Here is a 17,522-nt window from a genome sequence, read left to right as displayed (position 1 = left end):
CAGGTAGCCAGGAATTATGAGTTTTTTTGTCAGTGTCCCAAAGACTTGAATGTGTAATGAAGGCGAGAAGGGGAACGTTCAGTCTAGCAGTCTGTGGCTGGGGAGAGAAGGGAAGGGCAGCCGTGCCTGACTGCGCACTTTCTATGGCACCATGAGAAAGTCTGTGAGAACTTTAGCTGTGTGTATCATGGACCGACCAGATCAAATAATTATAGGCAGTCTCCGAGTAGAATATTGAATATGATGACGCAATTATGTGACAAACTAGGAGCCGGGTCTCATTCTAATCCTAAAAACGTATGTCAAAGATCGTCATAACGATACAGAGGCCGGTAGCTCATTAGCATATAAAGTCATTATTATTCAGGTCAGGATCAGGCGTGTTCACATCAGAGGACACTACAGTAGTTCAGTGCTGTTACGTTTCCAATGGTTGTCACTTACATTTGAGGCAATCCAGCCATCAAGACCTGTAACCTGTCCATATTGTCAATAACATAAAAGACACACTGTACGTTACTCACAGTTACTGCCCTAAATTTGTTCCAACTTGCAACTGCTCAAATGTACTGTTGGTATTCAGGTTCAATGCTCCAGGCTGGGAGGTGATAACAATATTGTCATGTCACACTGTAGGACCAAAGATGTACATAGTTACAGTAGTATTGCCCACCTTAAACCCACATTTCTGTCTTTTTAATTATTTGTTTTACCAGTTAATCAGGATTAAAGCATACATTTATTGCTCTGTTCATCATATTTGAGAGAAACCTCTTTTAAACAGGTAGATACTAGTATGTGGCCTGGGGTGGTCCAGTGATCTCGCACCACGGTCAACAGTGCACACATATGCCGATGTTGGCATGGGTTCGAATCCGGCCATTGCCCTGCTGACATGCCCTCTCTCTCCCTTCTTCTCCTTACTTTCCTGTCTGTCTTCACTAAAATGAAAAATATGAGTGGGACTGCCCCACTCAGAAAAAATAACTTAGGTAGATAGTATGGAAGCATCCATCCTCCAGTTTGAACCTCTCTGGGCAATACAGTACCTCTTTAAAAACAGTCAGGTTTTATTTGTGTTTGTAAAGAGATACAGTATACACTTACAATAGGCGACTGGCTTCTACAGGTGCAGATTTAGGATGGACTGTACAATAATGTGGAGAGGAAGTGCAACATGGGTGCTTGGCAACATTTGCAGTTTCCAGCATTTGACTTTCTTCAAATGTAATGGGTTTTCTTGACAGAGCTCTGCCGAGCATCAAAAGCGTAAGACCTTGAGCTAATACAAAAGTTCACAGCGGACTTTAAACCGAACAGATACCTCACTGAGATTTTCATTGACTATCTTAGTTCTCTGGTGGGAATTGACAAAACAGTAACCTCTGACTGGTACAAACAAACTTTCAGTGCTTTTTAAGAAAGATATCAGACAGAGAGAGAAATCATTGAACTCCGCGACCTGAAGGCTCCATCTGCCCCCGCATCAGCAGATGGTAGCCACTCCAGAGGGGGCATTGACACCAGCAATGTATCAAACATCAGTCAGCACCCAGGTTAGTCAGACGATGCACAACATGATCAGTCTGGTCTGAAAACAACTACCAGATGCTGGAAAGTTCCTTTAGTGCATTTGAATGAGTTCAGAATCACACTGCCAGGGATTTTGGTTGGTATAGCTGCCTCCAAGGTCAAGGATGCAAGGGAGCATTTATCAAAGATAGATAGATAGATAGATAGATAGATAGATAGATAGATAGATAGACTCTTGCCTCCATCCCTGATCAAGGCTGAATTGAGGAGCAACTAGAGGGCTGGAACCACAGTTCTATGATGTGGTGTGATGATCAGTCTTGGGTGGTCCAAACATGGACACGCAGCCAGCCACCTATCATGGTCAGTCACATGAGAGCACAGCGTTCCCTCCGCAGGGCACGTTGGAAGCGTATGGTGGCGTGGACATGTTTGCAGCGGGCACAGCCCACACTGCGGAGCGCCTCTCCAAACAGCAGCAGTACGTGCCAGTTGAACTTGGCCGAACACTCCACGTAGCCGCACTTCCAGCTCTTCCTCACCAGGTCCGACACGTTATGGCGCGGGATGACCCGCCCCCGCTGCAGGTCCCGTTTGTTCCCCACGATCAGGATAGGCGTGTCTGCTGTGCCCACCACCCTGTGGAGAGGGAGACACACACAGTGGCATGAGGAAACAGACATTTTGTTGTCTCATACATTGAAATCTGAAACAAATTGAAGAAGTTATGCGTATTTTAATGTTGATACCCCCCAAATCAACAAACAGAGAAATTTAGCCGTAAAGTTTTCACAGACGCTTTTCATAGGCAGGTAATGGGTGGGACAATAGCTGGTTAACTCCACCCTCAACCACTCTCCCATTACACTACCTGTCATTATCTACCTGTCAGCTAACCCTCAGGAAACAAACTTGCAGGGTTGACATGTTTAAATTGCTAAATAATAATAATTCATGATTCTTTATTGCCATGTGTGACAAAAGTTTATTACAACCAATTATACAAGTACAAGAGAGTCAAATTCTTATGGCTTCAGTTTCAGTCGACATTGCAGTAGCAAGAGAAAACAAAATGGTAATGGAAAAATGGCAAAAGGAAAATTATATAAGGCAAGATACAATTGAGCAATACAATAATAGAATAGTAAAAAATAATAATGTTGTGTCCGTGTGTATACATTTATCATTATAGTCCATAAAGCATCTAGTAGTGGGACTTTGGTTAAGTCCCATCCCATCCCCTCTGGGCATCAAAGCTGTAATAAAAATAGAAGACAGTACATTTAAAATGATTGCCCACTGTTACCAACACACCATTTATTTATGAAAAACTACTATGTCCATAAAATAGAATTGTTCATTAGATTAGATTTAACTTTATTGTCATCGCAGAGTACCAGTACTATACAACAAAATGTAGTTTAGCATCCAACCAAAATAGTGCGGCAGATAAGCTCATATATGGAAGGTATTGTGCATTTTATGACTAAAGCATGAAACTTTCTACAGTGTTTCTATAGACTGTAAACTTTAGAACTCTAGAACTCTAGAATGATAGAATGATCATACAATGCTAAAAATTATAAAATAAATAAATAAAGTGAAACATTTTATAGTATACTGTTCTTGTTTTTTTTTCTTAGAATGATAATAATATAGCATATTATACTATAGACTGATAGAATAATCATAGGGTTAGGGTTAGGGGTCAGGTTTTTTTCATTTTTATTTTTATTTTTCCTTATAATTATAATAATATATCATATTATACTAGAGAATGATAGACTGAGCATAGAATGATAAAAAGTATACAAAATAATAAAATGAAAAAAAAAGTATCACTTTATTTATTTTTTCCTTAGAATGATAATAATATATCATATTATACTATAGAATGATAGAATGATAAAAATGATTTTTTTTTAAATAAAGTGAAAAAAAAAAAAAAATATTTTTTAATTTATTTTTTCACTTTATTTTTCCTTAGAATGATAATAATATATCATATTATACTATAGAATGATAGAATGATTCTATGATCATTCTATCATTCTATCATGATCATAGAATGAGAAAAATGAGAAAAACAAATTAGTGGAAAAAAATAGTACCGGTATGTTCTTTTTTTTCACTTTATTTATTTTTTCCATAGAATGATAATAATATAATAATAATAATAATAATAATAATAATAATAATAATAATAATAATATAAGAATTAATATATGATAATAATATATCATATTATACTATAGAATGTTAGAATGATCATAGAATGATAAAAATAATGAGGGTTTTTTTTCTTCTTTTTCTTCACTTTATTTATTTTTTCCTTAGAACGATAATAATATATCATATTATACTATAGGATCATAGATCATAGAATGATAAAAATGATATAACAAAATTAAGTGAACATTTTTTATAAAAAAGAACATAGTATACTATGTTTGGATACTGGATTCTGATTGGCTAGCAACAGTGGTAAATATCCCAACAACCTTCAGTTCAGACCACATTTCCAGTATCAATGCGCCTCCCAATCAATCTGATTAAGAACACCTGTGCTGGGGCGCTTAGGTGGCGTAGCGAGCGCTGACCATATAACCACCTGTGCTGACCTACAATGCAATCGTTGATCTTGTTTACGGGACTGTATTCTGTGGCGGAAGGATATATGTATTCTGAAACGATTAATGATTGTAAATACATGAATTTAATGTTACAACTGTGTATTTATTTTTTTATATTATGTGGTGGCTGTTGTAGAAAAGCAATTGACCATGAGAGGAAGGGGGTTGTGGACTAATTTACCACTGTACATGGGTTTTCCAACCCTGTACCAGTGGTAAATGAGTCCACAACCTCCTTCCTCTCATCGTAAATTGCTTCCATGTTCTAAGAATGTTGCATACATTCTAAATATTCCATTTGATGTCATAATGCACTCAAGCAGACATTATACATTGCAGTTAATGGAAGTTGTAGATTGCACAGTAAAATTCGAGAATGATTTTCAGAAATATTTTACTCCTGAAAATTAGTGACATTAGAGTCTACCTGACGCCAGAGATCAAATCTGAAGTGGTTCCACGTCTAAAGATGAAGTTTACAGTCTATAGAAACACTGTAGAAAGTTTCATGATTAAGTCATAAAATGCACAATTGTTATGCCTATCAGCCTCACTAAAAGTGCAAATAGTGATATAAGAACATGATATAAATAAAACAAGAATGGTAGTGATAACTATGCAATATATAGTATGTGCAGAGGTAGTATTGTAAACATCAGTTTAGTTTAGAGGTATACAGTTAGGAGTTATGTACAGCTTGGTAGCTTGTACAATGAGGTAGTTTAGTACCGTACAGTATCTAATGTGCAGAAGTATAAAATAAACTATATCAGGAGACAATGTGCAATGTGCAATATACAGTATGTGCAAAGGTAGTATTGTAAACATCAGTAGTGCAAAGGTTATAGAGTGATCACATTAACCAGGGATGTGCAGCCATCATAGTATTGTAGTAATCATAGTAATACAATGACAAATACCTGAAGTGCTGGTGACTCTGATCAAGGTCTCATCTCTCAGAACCTCTCTCCTTGTCTTTCTGTAAGACACATTTCAGAGGTGTGGACACTTCAATAGCGTGGGCTTGCAGGCTTTCCACTCATAGACTCTCATGAATATTGTACTGTACTTGTTGAAGTCATCCTGACATACTGCACATAACGAAGTAGAGTAGTGAAATTGTTTGAATCCACAGTATTATTCTACAGCAAATCTACAAATCAGCACCATTCCAGCATCCATACATCAAGCTGCTAAATATGAATGAAGTGCACTTCATGAATGAATTATTATTTTTGATTCCACATAACATTACCGTTCATTACAAAAGCATTTACATTTTCTATCTCTAACAAAACTAGCTAACAATCTAACACGGCTAGCCTTGTAAACATACACACACACACACACACACACACACACACACACACACACACACACACACACACACACACAATAACTTGTGGACGTTCGTACACAACACACAAAACCACCGTCAGCTCTCTAACAAAGCTAGCTAGCTAGCTAACAAGCTAATACCTGTTTGGCTAGCCATACAGTGGGGGAAATAAGTATTGAACACATCAACATTTTGTCCAGTAAATGTATTTCCATTGAGCCTATTCAAGTGAAATTTGCACCAGACTTTGGTATTAACTCAAACAAACCAATTGCACGTTTCCTTTGCTGTATGCTTTGGATCGTTGTCCTGCTGGAAGGTCCACCCACGTCTCATCCTCAGCATCCTGGTGGATGGCAGCAGGTTCATCTCAAGAATCTCTCTGTACATGGCTCCATAATTCATTGTTCCTTCGATGATATGAAGTTTGCCAGTACCACAAGAGGAGAAACAACTAGCAATTGGTCAAAATCACACCTGAATACTGTGGGCGATTAGTAATTACTTCATACAGAAAGCGCTTTGAAGCTGTCATTACAAACAAAGGCTTCTCGCAAGTATTGAATACTCAATACTTTTTTTTACTATATATTTTACTACAATATCCTAGGTTTCTCTATTCTAGGATTCCCCTTTATATCCTAGGTTTCTATATCCTAGGTTTCCCTTTATATTCTAGGTTTCCCTCTATATCCAAGTTTCTATATTCTAGGTTTTCGTTTATATCCTAGGTTTCCCTCTAAACCTATATCCTAGGTTTCTCTTTATATCCTAGTTTCTCTTTATATCCTAGGTTTCTCTATCCTAGGTTTCCCTTTATATCCTAGGTTTCTCTATCCTAGTTTTCTCTTTATATCCTAGGTTTCCCCTTTATATCCTAGGTTTCCCTTTATATCCTAGGTTTCCCCTTTATATCCTAGGTTTCTATATCCTATGTTTCCCTATATCCTAGGTTTCTATATTCTAGGTTTCTCTTTATATTCTAGATTTCTCTTTATATCCTAGGTTTCCCATTATATCCTAGGTTTCCCTATCCTAGGTTTCCCTTTATATCCTAGGTTTCCCTTTATATCCTAGGTTTCTTTATATTCTAGGTTTTCCCTTTATATCATAGGTTTCCCTTTATATCATAGGTTTCTATATTTTAGGTTTCCCTCTATATCCTAGGTTTCCCTCTATATCCTAGGTTTCCCTCTATATCCTAGGTTTCTATATTCTAGGATTCCCTTTATAGCCTAGTTTTCTCTAACCTAGGTTTCCCTCTATATCCTAGGTTTCTATATTCTAGGTTTCCCTGTATAGCCTAGTTTTCTCTATCCTAGTTTTCTCTATCCTAGGTTTCCCTTTTAGGTTTCCCCTTTATATCCTAGGTTTCCCAATATAAAGGGAAACCTAGGATATGATAGGGAAACACCAGTCCCCTATACTATACTACAACAATACAACTATAAATCATACTACAACATATTATACTACTACATACTATACTACATCATACTAGGTATATCGTATTGGTATAGTACTATATCATATTATAAATGTGTGTGTCCATGTTGCTCTTACATTTCACTGCTTTTGTATTACAAAAAAGGAAAAAAAGAAGGAAAAAAAGAAAATAGTAGTATGATATATTTATATCATACTTTTCCCCCTTTTTTGTGATGCTTACTATATTACATCATAATATATCATACTATACTAAATAATACTATATTACAATACTTATATACATTCCACTTTATTACACATAACCATTTACATAACCCATATTATGGGTTTAATGTTTCAATTTTTTGTCTGGATTGTTTGAGTTATTACCAAAGTCTGGTGCAAATTTCACTTGAATAGGCTCATTGGAAATACATTTCCTGGACAAAATGTTGATGTGTTCAATACTTATTTCCCCCACTGTACACACAGCTTAGTAAATAACGCATATAGCTCACACTTACCAAAAACAAAGCAGAAGATATGTTGACAGACCACAGTCCTGTGAATAGTATGTTGATCAACAAAACTTTCCTTGTGGATAAAGTTGTGGATGGCAGCGTCCGTCTTGTCAACAAACAGACACACACGCAAATGGCTATTTATGAGGATGTGGGTTGGGTGAAACGAAGGGGATACACCCCCAGACAAATACGAATACTACCCCCCACCCAAGTTTGCTAACAAAGTGTAGGTATTTAGTAAATGTAAAACTGTTATGATTAAGTGGGTTCTTCATCGCTTACATTTTCGTCATATGCATTTTTCTTTTTTTCACAACAGGACTTGTTTGACTAGATTGCAAGGTTTCACAATTCCCGACATGCAGACCTTTTCATCAAGCCATGACACATATATCTTGAGTTTTAAAGAGATTGTTCACCCAAATTACAAAACTAGATATTTGGTTCCTTACCCCTGAAAGGGGTCTATGGGCAGACTTCAATCCATACTAAATTAACAATGTTTATCATGTCATGCCTGAATTATCTCAAAGTAATTTAAATCAAGTGATTGAGTCTTTGCTGAGAATTCGGGATGATTTGGGCATAACATTTCAAGCATGCTATTTGTTTGGGAAAATTAATGTCTACCGGTAACTACTTCTGTAGGCGATGTGTGTGGTTTGCCCCCCCCCCCGCCATCATATCAAATGGTAAATGTCAATATCAAATATCAAATACCACAACCAAAGTACAATCACATACAGGCAAGGATAGTAATAGCAGTAAACAAACATTCAGTAGAGAAGGAATAACTAACCCAAGCCTCTCAGGTTTACACCCATACCTGTAACACTTATAAGGCAATCATTTGTATAATGCAATAAGCGCTTAAGAAGTAACTAACTGGACAATTTTTGGGTAGCCAATAGCTATTTATTAGGTCTTTATTTATTGTATTCATCTGTATAAGTCATGTAGTAGCTGGCCAGTTAAATGTGATTTCAGAACCCTCCCTGGTTCACATCCTGGGATTGAACCAGCGACTTTGGGGGTTACTGGCTAGCCTCCTTAACCTCAACCTTGCCCACAATAACATTGCTGTATGGGGGTGTGTGTGGGGGTGTGTGGGGGTGTCTTCAGGGACTTCAGTAGAAAGCAAACACTTACAAATGAATGCCTAATATGTGTTCACTAAAATAAAGTGTTAAACCTTACCTTCACCTCCAATTAAGAGAAGCCTGAAAGAAATATCCTGAAGGGTTTTCACGCTGTTACTAATAAAATCCCCAGCCCTGTCAATAACGTTTTATCAGGAAGTCTTGTAGGATGGTTAAGCGCAGAGGATATTCTGTTTGGACTAATTTATGCACTGCACCTTGACAGTGAAGACTGAGGCAAGGTTTTAAATCACTGCACTGTCAGGCATTATAGAGCTCTGCATGAAACTACTGGGGTTCCTGAAGAGTGTGTGTGTGTGTGTGTGTGTGTGTGTGTGTGTGTGTGTGTGTGTGTGTGTGTGTGTGTGTACTATATATAGTGTATACTATGTACACAGAGCATCTGTAGACTGATGTGGGTGACGGGAGTGTCCCCTCTCTGTTGCCCTGCTCCATGGGGCTTGGCTGGGGCACTCCTGTTCTATCTACAGGGCTGCGTCTGTTGCCTCGGTGACAAGCTGTCACCAGGCTCTCCCTGCTATCCCTGAGTTCCTCCTCCTTCGCTATCTGTGAGCAAGACTCGGGCCATCACTCTCCTCTATCTGTCCCCAGGCTTCCATGCACAGCTTTTGTCTCTTCCTTATCTCCCAGAGACGATGTCTAGTGCTTGTGACAGTTCCCTTCCAAAGAACCAAATAACTTTTCCTAGACTGTCAGATCAAGGAGAAGCCGAGATTTGTATTATTCTCTCTACCTACCTCTCCGTCTATCCGTCTATCCATCTATCCGTCTATCCATCTATCCATCTATCCATCTATCTATCTATCTATCTATCAGTGACATTGATTTCACCAGCAAAAGCCTCAAACACATACATCTTTAAAAAATGATTTGTATGTAATAGCAACAACATAGCAGCACATGCCCACGCAGTAAATTAATGGTGGGTGAATGGCTGTGACAGGAATGAGTGCTGACACCATTAGCCCTCTGTGTGGCCTTGGTGCTGTGACGCTTGTCAGTGTGTGAGTGGCAGCCTGGCGCTTACACACTATGTGACAGCAGCCACCGGGGTGGGGGGGGTGGGGGAGAAACACACCGCACGGCCGCACCTCCCATCCATCACTGCCAGTTACAGGCCACCTCCATGACCCCACCCAGGCCCCGCCTCTTCTGTCACCTAGCGAACAGTGGTGTTGTCAGCTTACAAGCTCACAACATGTCACAACAACATGTCACAAAGCATGAAGGGACACAACGACTAGACAGTAAATACACCCGAGAAAAGGTCTGTTACACATGTTGGAAGTAAACAAACGAACCAGCTAGCATTGGCCATGTTGCAGACTGTCCAGAGACAAAGGCAAGTTAGGCTAGTTAGCCAGGCTACGTAAAACGTAATTTCGTCCAAGTATTTCGTCAGTATTTACATACGTAGGCTATATAGTTTGGTGTAAAGAACTCTCCCAACTGCAATGCAATGCTGTGACATGGGTCCCTAAATTGCAACTCCTTAGCACTCCTGTGTGTGTGCGTGTGTGTGTGTGTGTGTGTGTGTGTGTGTGTGTGTGTGTGTGTGTGTGAGTGTGTGTGAGACTTGCAAAGGAGGTGGTGGTAGTGTGAAACAGGCTTAATTACGACTCAAACACATGTCTGTCACCAAGGTCACCTCCTGACTCCCAACAACCCACTGATGCGAGACCTCGTCCAAGCAGTCTTCAGACAATCACAATAAATCTTCACTCCACTGACAACCAAGTATGCCACATTTGTCTGACCGCGTCCGTCAACTGATGTCCCTGAGTGTTCCTCGTCCCATTAATATCAGAGTCTGTTTGATGAAAACTCTCTGGGTTCCCAGGAGGGATGGTTTCAACTAATTGCCCTGACTAATTATAGAATTTGGGGAATCTAATTCTGGGAGAGATCTATTGACCCTTGAGAGCAAGCGAGCGCTACTGACGCTATGTGCGGGTTTTTAGAAAGGAATCATTATCGACTTTCTCTTAGTGAAGGCCGAGGGGGTTTGTTGGTTCAAACACTGCCTTATGTGCCGAGACGTGTTTTTGAAGAAGGATTAGTAACATTTTTAAGACCGTGAGTCGCTTGAGTCATTTCCATCATAGTGAGACAGGTCTTCAAAATGATACTGTAAATAGAAAATGACACAAAGCGAAAGACAAGAGCTAGTGGTGGCCTAGTGGATGATCAGAAGGTCATGAGTTCAAATCCCACTTGGGAACACCACCGCTAAGTGTGTCCTTGAGTAAGGCACTTAGCCCTAAATTACTCCAGGGAGACTGTCCCTGTAATTTCTAATTATAAGTCGCTTTGGATAAAAGTGTCTTGCTAAATGGTTAAAGAGCTGCTGCTTTGATGACGAAGACCCCCTTGACCTTGACTGTCTCAGACTCAGGCTCTTGTTGACTTCAGTCCAAGCGTTAAACAAATATTCTCGTGGCGGCGGCGGTCCCTGATTGCCGGATTGTGGGCCAGGGAAGGCAGCTCTATTCATGGGCCTGTAATTACCACACTGAGTTCAAAGAGACGTACGTGCCGGCCGGAGCACAGCTCCCTATTTGGCATGCAGACCATGTCCTCACCTGCTCTCTAGGATCTGCTGGCGCATGGTCTTGACGTATTCGAAGCTGTCGAAGCAGCAGATGTCGTAGACCAGAATGTAGACATGGGCGCTACGCACACCGCGGCAGCAGGTGTCTGTCCACTCCTGAAGGAGAGAGGAGGGGAAGCAGTCAGTTGACCTTCGTTTATCGTCCAGTAAAACATTTAAGCATCTAGCCGGAGACTTGAGACTTGAGAATTGAACAAGATGGATTTTCTCTAGACATAATAATTTGTGATCGATGGTCTTTACCTATTATTACTGTGATGGATATTTGAACAGAGGAGGGGAGAGATTACAATAGACAGATAAAACATTGCAAGAGAGAATAGTATACACACAATTATCACCTTCTTTTTAAAATATTTAGTATTCAGTGCTTTGAAAAACACGTTACAGAAATACGAGGAAACTAATTATATGTAAATGTGCCCGCCCCATCCCCCCTCTTCTCACCCCAAGGAAAGAAACTAAAGTAAAACAGGGTAGCAATTAGCATAAGAGACAATGCAGTAAAGAAAATGTGACAGGATTTCTCCAAGGGCGCCCAGGAAGGCCCCCAGCGACACGTCCATCCTCACCTCCTACAGACACACCGTACAGGTCCCTCCTTCCCTCACACCCTACAGACACACCCTACAGGTCCCTCCCTCCCTCACCTCCTACAGACACACCCTACAGGTCCCTCCCTCCCTCACCTCCTACAGACACACCCTACAGGCCCCTCCCTCCCTCACCTCCTACAGACACACCCTACAGGTCCCTCCCTCCCTCACCTCCTACAGACATACCCTACAGGTCCCTGTCTCACCTCCTACAGACACACCCTACAGGTCCCTCCCTCACCTCTACAGACATACCCTACAGGTCCCTCCCTCACCTCCTACAGACACACCCTACAGGTCCCTCCCTCCCTCACCTCCTACAGACACACCCTACAGGTCCCTCCCTCCCTCACCTCCTACAGACACACCCTACAGGCCCCTCCCTCACCTCCTACAGACACACCCTACAGGTCCCTCCCTCACCTCCTACAGACACACCCTACAGGTCCCTCCCTCACCTCCTACAGACACACCCTACAGGTCATTTCTACTCTTGGTCTCTCTCATACACACACCAGGGTTTCCGTTAGAAAAATTTGCCGTCGGACATCGTGTCCGGGAACAATTCGATTTACCGGACAAACGTGATATATTCCGGTCATCATATTAAAATATAATAAAAAAAATATTTTTCAAAATCATATATTTTTTTTCTCCAAATCTAATATAGCTGTTTGTCGCGGTGATTACTGTTGTGTAGCGGCCTATATATGCCATTTAATGTCTATTTCTCATCCGATACGATTAGATGCGAGCTATATAATATATAATAATATAACATGATTTGACGTATGCGCGCTATGCCATGCGTCAAATCCAGCGCTGAACGGGTCCAGCGCTGAACGGGCGCCTCACTGGGAACTGAACAGACAGCATCGATCAATGAACGGACTCCACATTACGTTAACTGAAGTTTGTTAAATTGTTTGGGATTAATGTGAGTTTTCTATTTTCTCTTTACAGTTTTACCCTTTTTTTTTTTTTTAAATCAATAAAACAACGTCATTTCTATAAGTCTCGCTGGTTGGGAAGGCATTTCGTTTAGCTCGGGAGTATGACAATGGGAAGAACATAACTGTTTATTGAGAAACAATTGATAGGCAGTCTGGGATACGTATATAAAGAAATACCACAATGTCTAGATGTATAACATTTTATTGAACAGTAACAGTGCAAGCATGTAGGCTACGGGGAACAGGGATTTTGGTCAGTAGGTCCTTTGTACAGAGGGCGTTTCTCTCCGACAACGCGTTCCCAGGTACCATGGAAGTCATAGGTAGTCCAGCACACTGACAGAGAGACAGACAGACAGACAGACAGACAGACAGACAGACAGTCAGCTTACTTCTACCCTTTTGAGTGGAATTACTCCTTTAATTAGCTGTTAGCCATCTCAAAGCCCCCTGAGCTGCTCGTCAACACTGAGAATAGACCACATTATAGAAACCAAAACACCGTTTTTTAAATCCACAGGGAATAACCGAGAGTGTAAGGAAAGGCACACCCAGCGCTGTCAGTGGTGGGGAGACTTGAAGTGGCTTTGCTTGATTTCCATCACAGATTCAAGGATTGAAACACTGATGAAAATAGGGAGTAATAGTGATGGGATTATTTTAGATTATTTTAGATTAGATTAGATTAGATTAGGTGAGATTCAACTTTATTGTCATTGCAGAGTACAAGTACCAGACAACAAAATGCAGTTTAGCATCTAACCAGAAGTGCAAATAGTGATATAAAAACAAACACTTAACTTTCGGGGAAACTGCTAAAATAAAATAAATTAAATAAATTAAAAAAGAAAGCGACTATTAGCACCGCCGAATGACAACAAACGTATGAGTAATGAGTAAAACAATGTCACTTTTATAGTATGTTGTTTAACTTGCCGTTCGGTCGCCATGGCTCTGGTGTGTGTAGCAGCTTCAGCTAGCTGGCTGGAAACTTCTAGGGGTGCGTTCGTAAACACGCTCTGAGAGCGCCGGAGCACACGCTGGCTTCGATGTCACAGAGCGACCAAGTCGTTCGATTGGACGAGAGGCGTTCCGCGAGTGCTGATCGGATTTCCAGAGCGTGTTTACGAACGCACCCAGCCAGCTTTAGCGAATTGTATTCAAAGGGAATTATTTTCACCGGACAATATGTCCGACGACTTTTCAGTTTGTCGGACTTCACCAAATTTTACCGGACAAAGACCGGTAATTGCCGGTTAACGGAAACCCAGACACACACACAAGCACATAGGTGCATGGACGCAACTCATAAAAATTAGGTGAGTCCAGTTCATTTGCTGAATTTAATTTGCAGCATCCACTGTCTGATGAATATCACCTAACACGATTTGCTCTTGACTGAATTCAACCTTTTCGTAATTCAGTTTCTGCTCTTCGATTAGTTCCTTACTGAAGGAGAGTGAATGTGTGTTTGTGCTTGCATAACGACTCAACAAGATGAAGCACCACTCACGATTATCTTATCGCAGAGATTATCCTACAAAAAAATAAAAATAAAAACATAAATCATCTAAAGAGTGTTTTGATTAAAGTTATATCCAAAACATAAAACCAATATTGCTTTTGTGTAAATTCAAAAGCCTAACTTCTCAGACCATGCTTTCACATGTTTGCCTTAAAGGAGCTTCAGCAGTACTGTGGACCGAGTCACAGCCTCTCTAACCTCACCTTCCAACAATCAGCAGATCACCTGTGTGTTGTATAATACTCTACGTCAGGGGAGGTGAAAATGGGAGGACGGGCTGTTATGCATGGACCAGCCTTGTCTCTCTGTCAGTACATTCATCTCCTGAGGATGTCAGGTATTTGAGCTGGCAGATAAAACAGCACTCTTCCTTTTATGTGACGTTCCAGAGCCTGTCCTCTTCTCTCCCCAATGACAACGCTGCTGGCTAAACAGGCCTTTTTCTCTACACTGTCAGATCAGTGTGTGTGTGTGTGTGTGTGTGTGTGTGTGTGTGTGTGTGTGTGTGTGTGTGTGTGTGCGTGTGCGTGTGCGTGCGTGCAGGGAAATGAAAACACACATTAAAGCAGGGAACTCAGCTTCATAAAGAACTTTTTTTTTCAAAAAACATTTTTGTGCCAACTTCCAGGCATTAGACATCAGACATCAGACATTAGAGTAACAGCCTAGTACCTGCAGAGAGCTGACAGGGAAGCTGCCGATGGCGGGGTAGTCGGTGATCTGCAGGTCATGCACGTGGCCGTTGAGCACGGCGGCCGACAGGTGGACCTGCCGGGTGTGGCTGGGCGGGGCCAGGGCAGAGGGGGCGTCGCTGTAGTCATCGCGGAGGAAGCGCTGGACGATGGCCGTCTTGCCCACTCCCTGCGCCCCCAGCACAGCGATGCGGAAGGGAGGGGGCATGCCTGCCCCTCCCCGGTACCCCCGGCCCCCCAGCGCCGCCGCCCCGCCCCCCTCCCTGTTCTCGCAAACCACGGGCCAGTGCATTCAGGCCGGCGAAACACGGGCAGCACATAGTCCCCACGGTGGGAACGACGCGGTCCCATTCACAGGCCACCCACACCCCCTGGGACACTGGGGGAGGGCAGAGGGAGAGAGAGAGAGGGGGGGGGGGGGTGGTGGTGGGATGGAGGACAGAGGGGAAATGGAGGAGAGAAGAGAGAAAGATATGAGGAACAAGCCCAATGTATTCTATTTGGAGCACATGATATCTCAGACTATTTTTGAATGCCTATTTTAACACTGCACCCTTTTCTTTAGTTTACAAAAGGAAAACAAAAGTACTAAGCTGCTTGGCAACAGAGAGAAGTGCAAGGACACCGAAGATGAAGGAGTACAGCGTCACTTGGAAGTCAAAGGCACCAGCTAGATAACTCCAAGATTTTTTTTTAAGAATGTGTACCAAAGCCTTTCTTTATATTCTAAAATGAAGACATCATCTTAAATGTGTTTATGTGCTGTGCAGCTCTGCACTGTTTGTGTGCTGTTGCAATTTCAGAACCAGCATACTGAAATGCAGACTACAATAAACTTGTTTTTAGACTATAGATGACCTACATTCACTGACCTCATTAGTGCCAGATCAGTTCAGATACCTCTCCAGTCAACAGGGCATTACAACTTGATAGTTTCAAACTTTAAATGGTTCGTCAATGAAAATAAGAAACTGTAACTGAAACTGTACTAAAAGATTCATAATTCATAACTCATGAATTCATAATTCATAACTCTACAATATGCCTCACAAAATTCCCAATGTGCCAATATCTGAAGCAGCACTACCCTCCACCTCATTTTAGCACCTCAAGTGCTTTTAGTTATAAAAAGGAGTAACAATAATGAAGAGTCAAGATGTTCCCCCTGTACAATACAATACAGTACAGTACAATGTTCCCCAGATGGAATACAAAACACATGACATAGCATCAAACATAGTGAGGAGTTAGCAGATATGTAGATGGAGGCAGATGCTTAATTCTTCTCAGTCATTTTCTCAAAACTCTACTTACACCCTCCCTGCAAGGTGTTACAGATACATGATTGAATCGATACTGTACAAAGCACATCTTCAAAAGTGACTGAACATGAACAAACCTCTTTAATTTCAAAGGTAATTTCATGAAAAGTGGAGAAGTGATATCGTGATAGTCATATTGAACATGTTGGTGTGTTCATGTGTCATGCCTACTGAAAGTATATCAATTCATTACTACTTGTCTGTCCCGTCATTTAAAGTGTCAACAGAATCGGTGTCACTACCAATGCAATGATGTGGACCCTAAACAAATAGCCTACTCGTTGCCGAAAAAAGCATGAACATTATGATCGTGTAACGACAGCTACCTCAGCATGCAGCTCGTTTCTCAGAACAAAAGACCACACAGTAAGATACAGATTTGAACAACACTCCTATGGTGGACAGCCGACTCTACTAGTAACATTTAGCGGAACAAACTTCCAATTCACCATAGAATTCCCCCAAATACTGGACAGCATTCAAACTTTTAAATAAGCATGTATGCTAAATGGAAAGGATAAGAAAGTTCTGACGAGTGCATTTTTAGACAGATTTTGAATGAACAGATTTACAGATTTTGAGAATTAGACAGCTACCATCTATTTAAAGTCCATGTTATTCATGTTGATGACATGATTTAGAGATTGCAAAAAGGATAATAAACATATCGTGAGCTTAGAATTATAAGGTTCTATCTCCGTTTAGGGTAGTTCAGAGATATTGAGCGTCAAAGTTTTTACATTCCATTATGTTTTGTGAGATGGAACCTTTGTATTTTATGAATTACTAACTCAAAAATGTCAACATTTAAAAAAATAACACCACACAGGCATAAATAAACACCTAATGGATCAGATTATGTAAAAAAACTCGATTTTTACAAAAATGGAGATAGAACCTTATAATTCCAATGTCACGATGCGTCTAAATGGTTACCGTGCGTGCAGGTACACGGTGCCCGATGCAGAGAAGTGATTCCACGGCGCTGCTCTGAATACACCTGTGGGGGGATGCTGCTGGGTGGACCACCTCCTCCGTTGGCTCTCCACTGAGAAAGAAGAAGTGGCTCAGAGTGTTCAGGTGGTCACAGGGAAGGAGACACAACCCCCTCTCTCTCCCCAGAGGAGGAGACGTACGCGCCTGTCTAAACGCCCGTCAGACGTCGGAGGCGGCCCAGAAATCAATATGTCCGTAATTAGACTGCTC

The 17,522-nt window shown here is 41.1% G+C and overlaps 1 protein-coding gene across 1 annotated transcript; it reads right to left on the bottom strand.

The window, feature by feature from the left end:
* Positions 1 to 758: 758 nt before the first annotated feature.
* On the bottom strand, positions 759 to 17,356 carry rasl10b (RAS like family 10 member B). The gene is made up of 4 exons (XM_080528532.1): positions 17,253 to 17,356; positions 14,975 to 15,373; positions 11,200 to 11,324; positions 759 to 2,172 (listed from the first exon to the last, which is right to left on the bottom strand). The coding sequence occupies exons 2-4, from the start codon at positions 15,284 to 15,286 to the stop codon at positions 1,902 to 1,904; spliced, it is 708 nt and encodes a 235-aa protein (XP_080384658.1). The 5' UTR covers positions 15,287 to 15,373; positions 17,253 to 17,356; the 3' UTR covers positions 759 to 1,901.
* Positions 17,357 to 17,522: the final 166 nt, after the last annotated feature.

Source organism: Nansenia antarctica (genome assembly GCF_963989245.1).
Source record: "Nansenia antarctica genome assembly, chromosome: 4".
Classification (NCBI taxonomy): Eukaryota; Metazoa; Chordata; class Actinopteri; order Argentiniformes; family Microstomatidae; genus Nansenia; species Nansenia antarctica.
Note: the sequence above shows the minus strand (reverse complement) of the source record. Positions and strands in the feature narration are given on the sequence as shown.

Bases quoted from the DNA above. Each gene is read 5' to 3' on its own strand.
- rasl10b (XM_080528532.1), bottom strand. From the start codon at position 15,286: ATGCACTGGCCCGTGGTTTGCGAGAACAGGGAGGGGGGCGGGGCGGCG. The intron at 11,325-14,974 runs GTACTAGGCTGT...TCTCTCCTTCAG, and splicing joins TCCCTGTCAGCTCTCTGCAG to GAGTGGACAGACACCTGCTG. The intron at 2,173-11,199 runs GTGAGGACATGG...CCCTCTCCACAG, and splicing joins CAGCAGATCCTAGAGAGCAG to GGTGGTGGGCACAGCAGACA.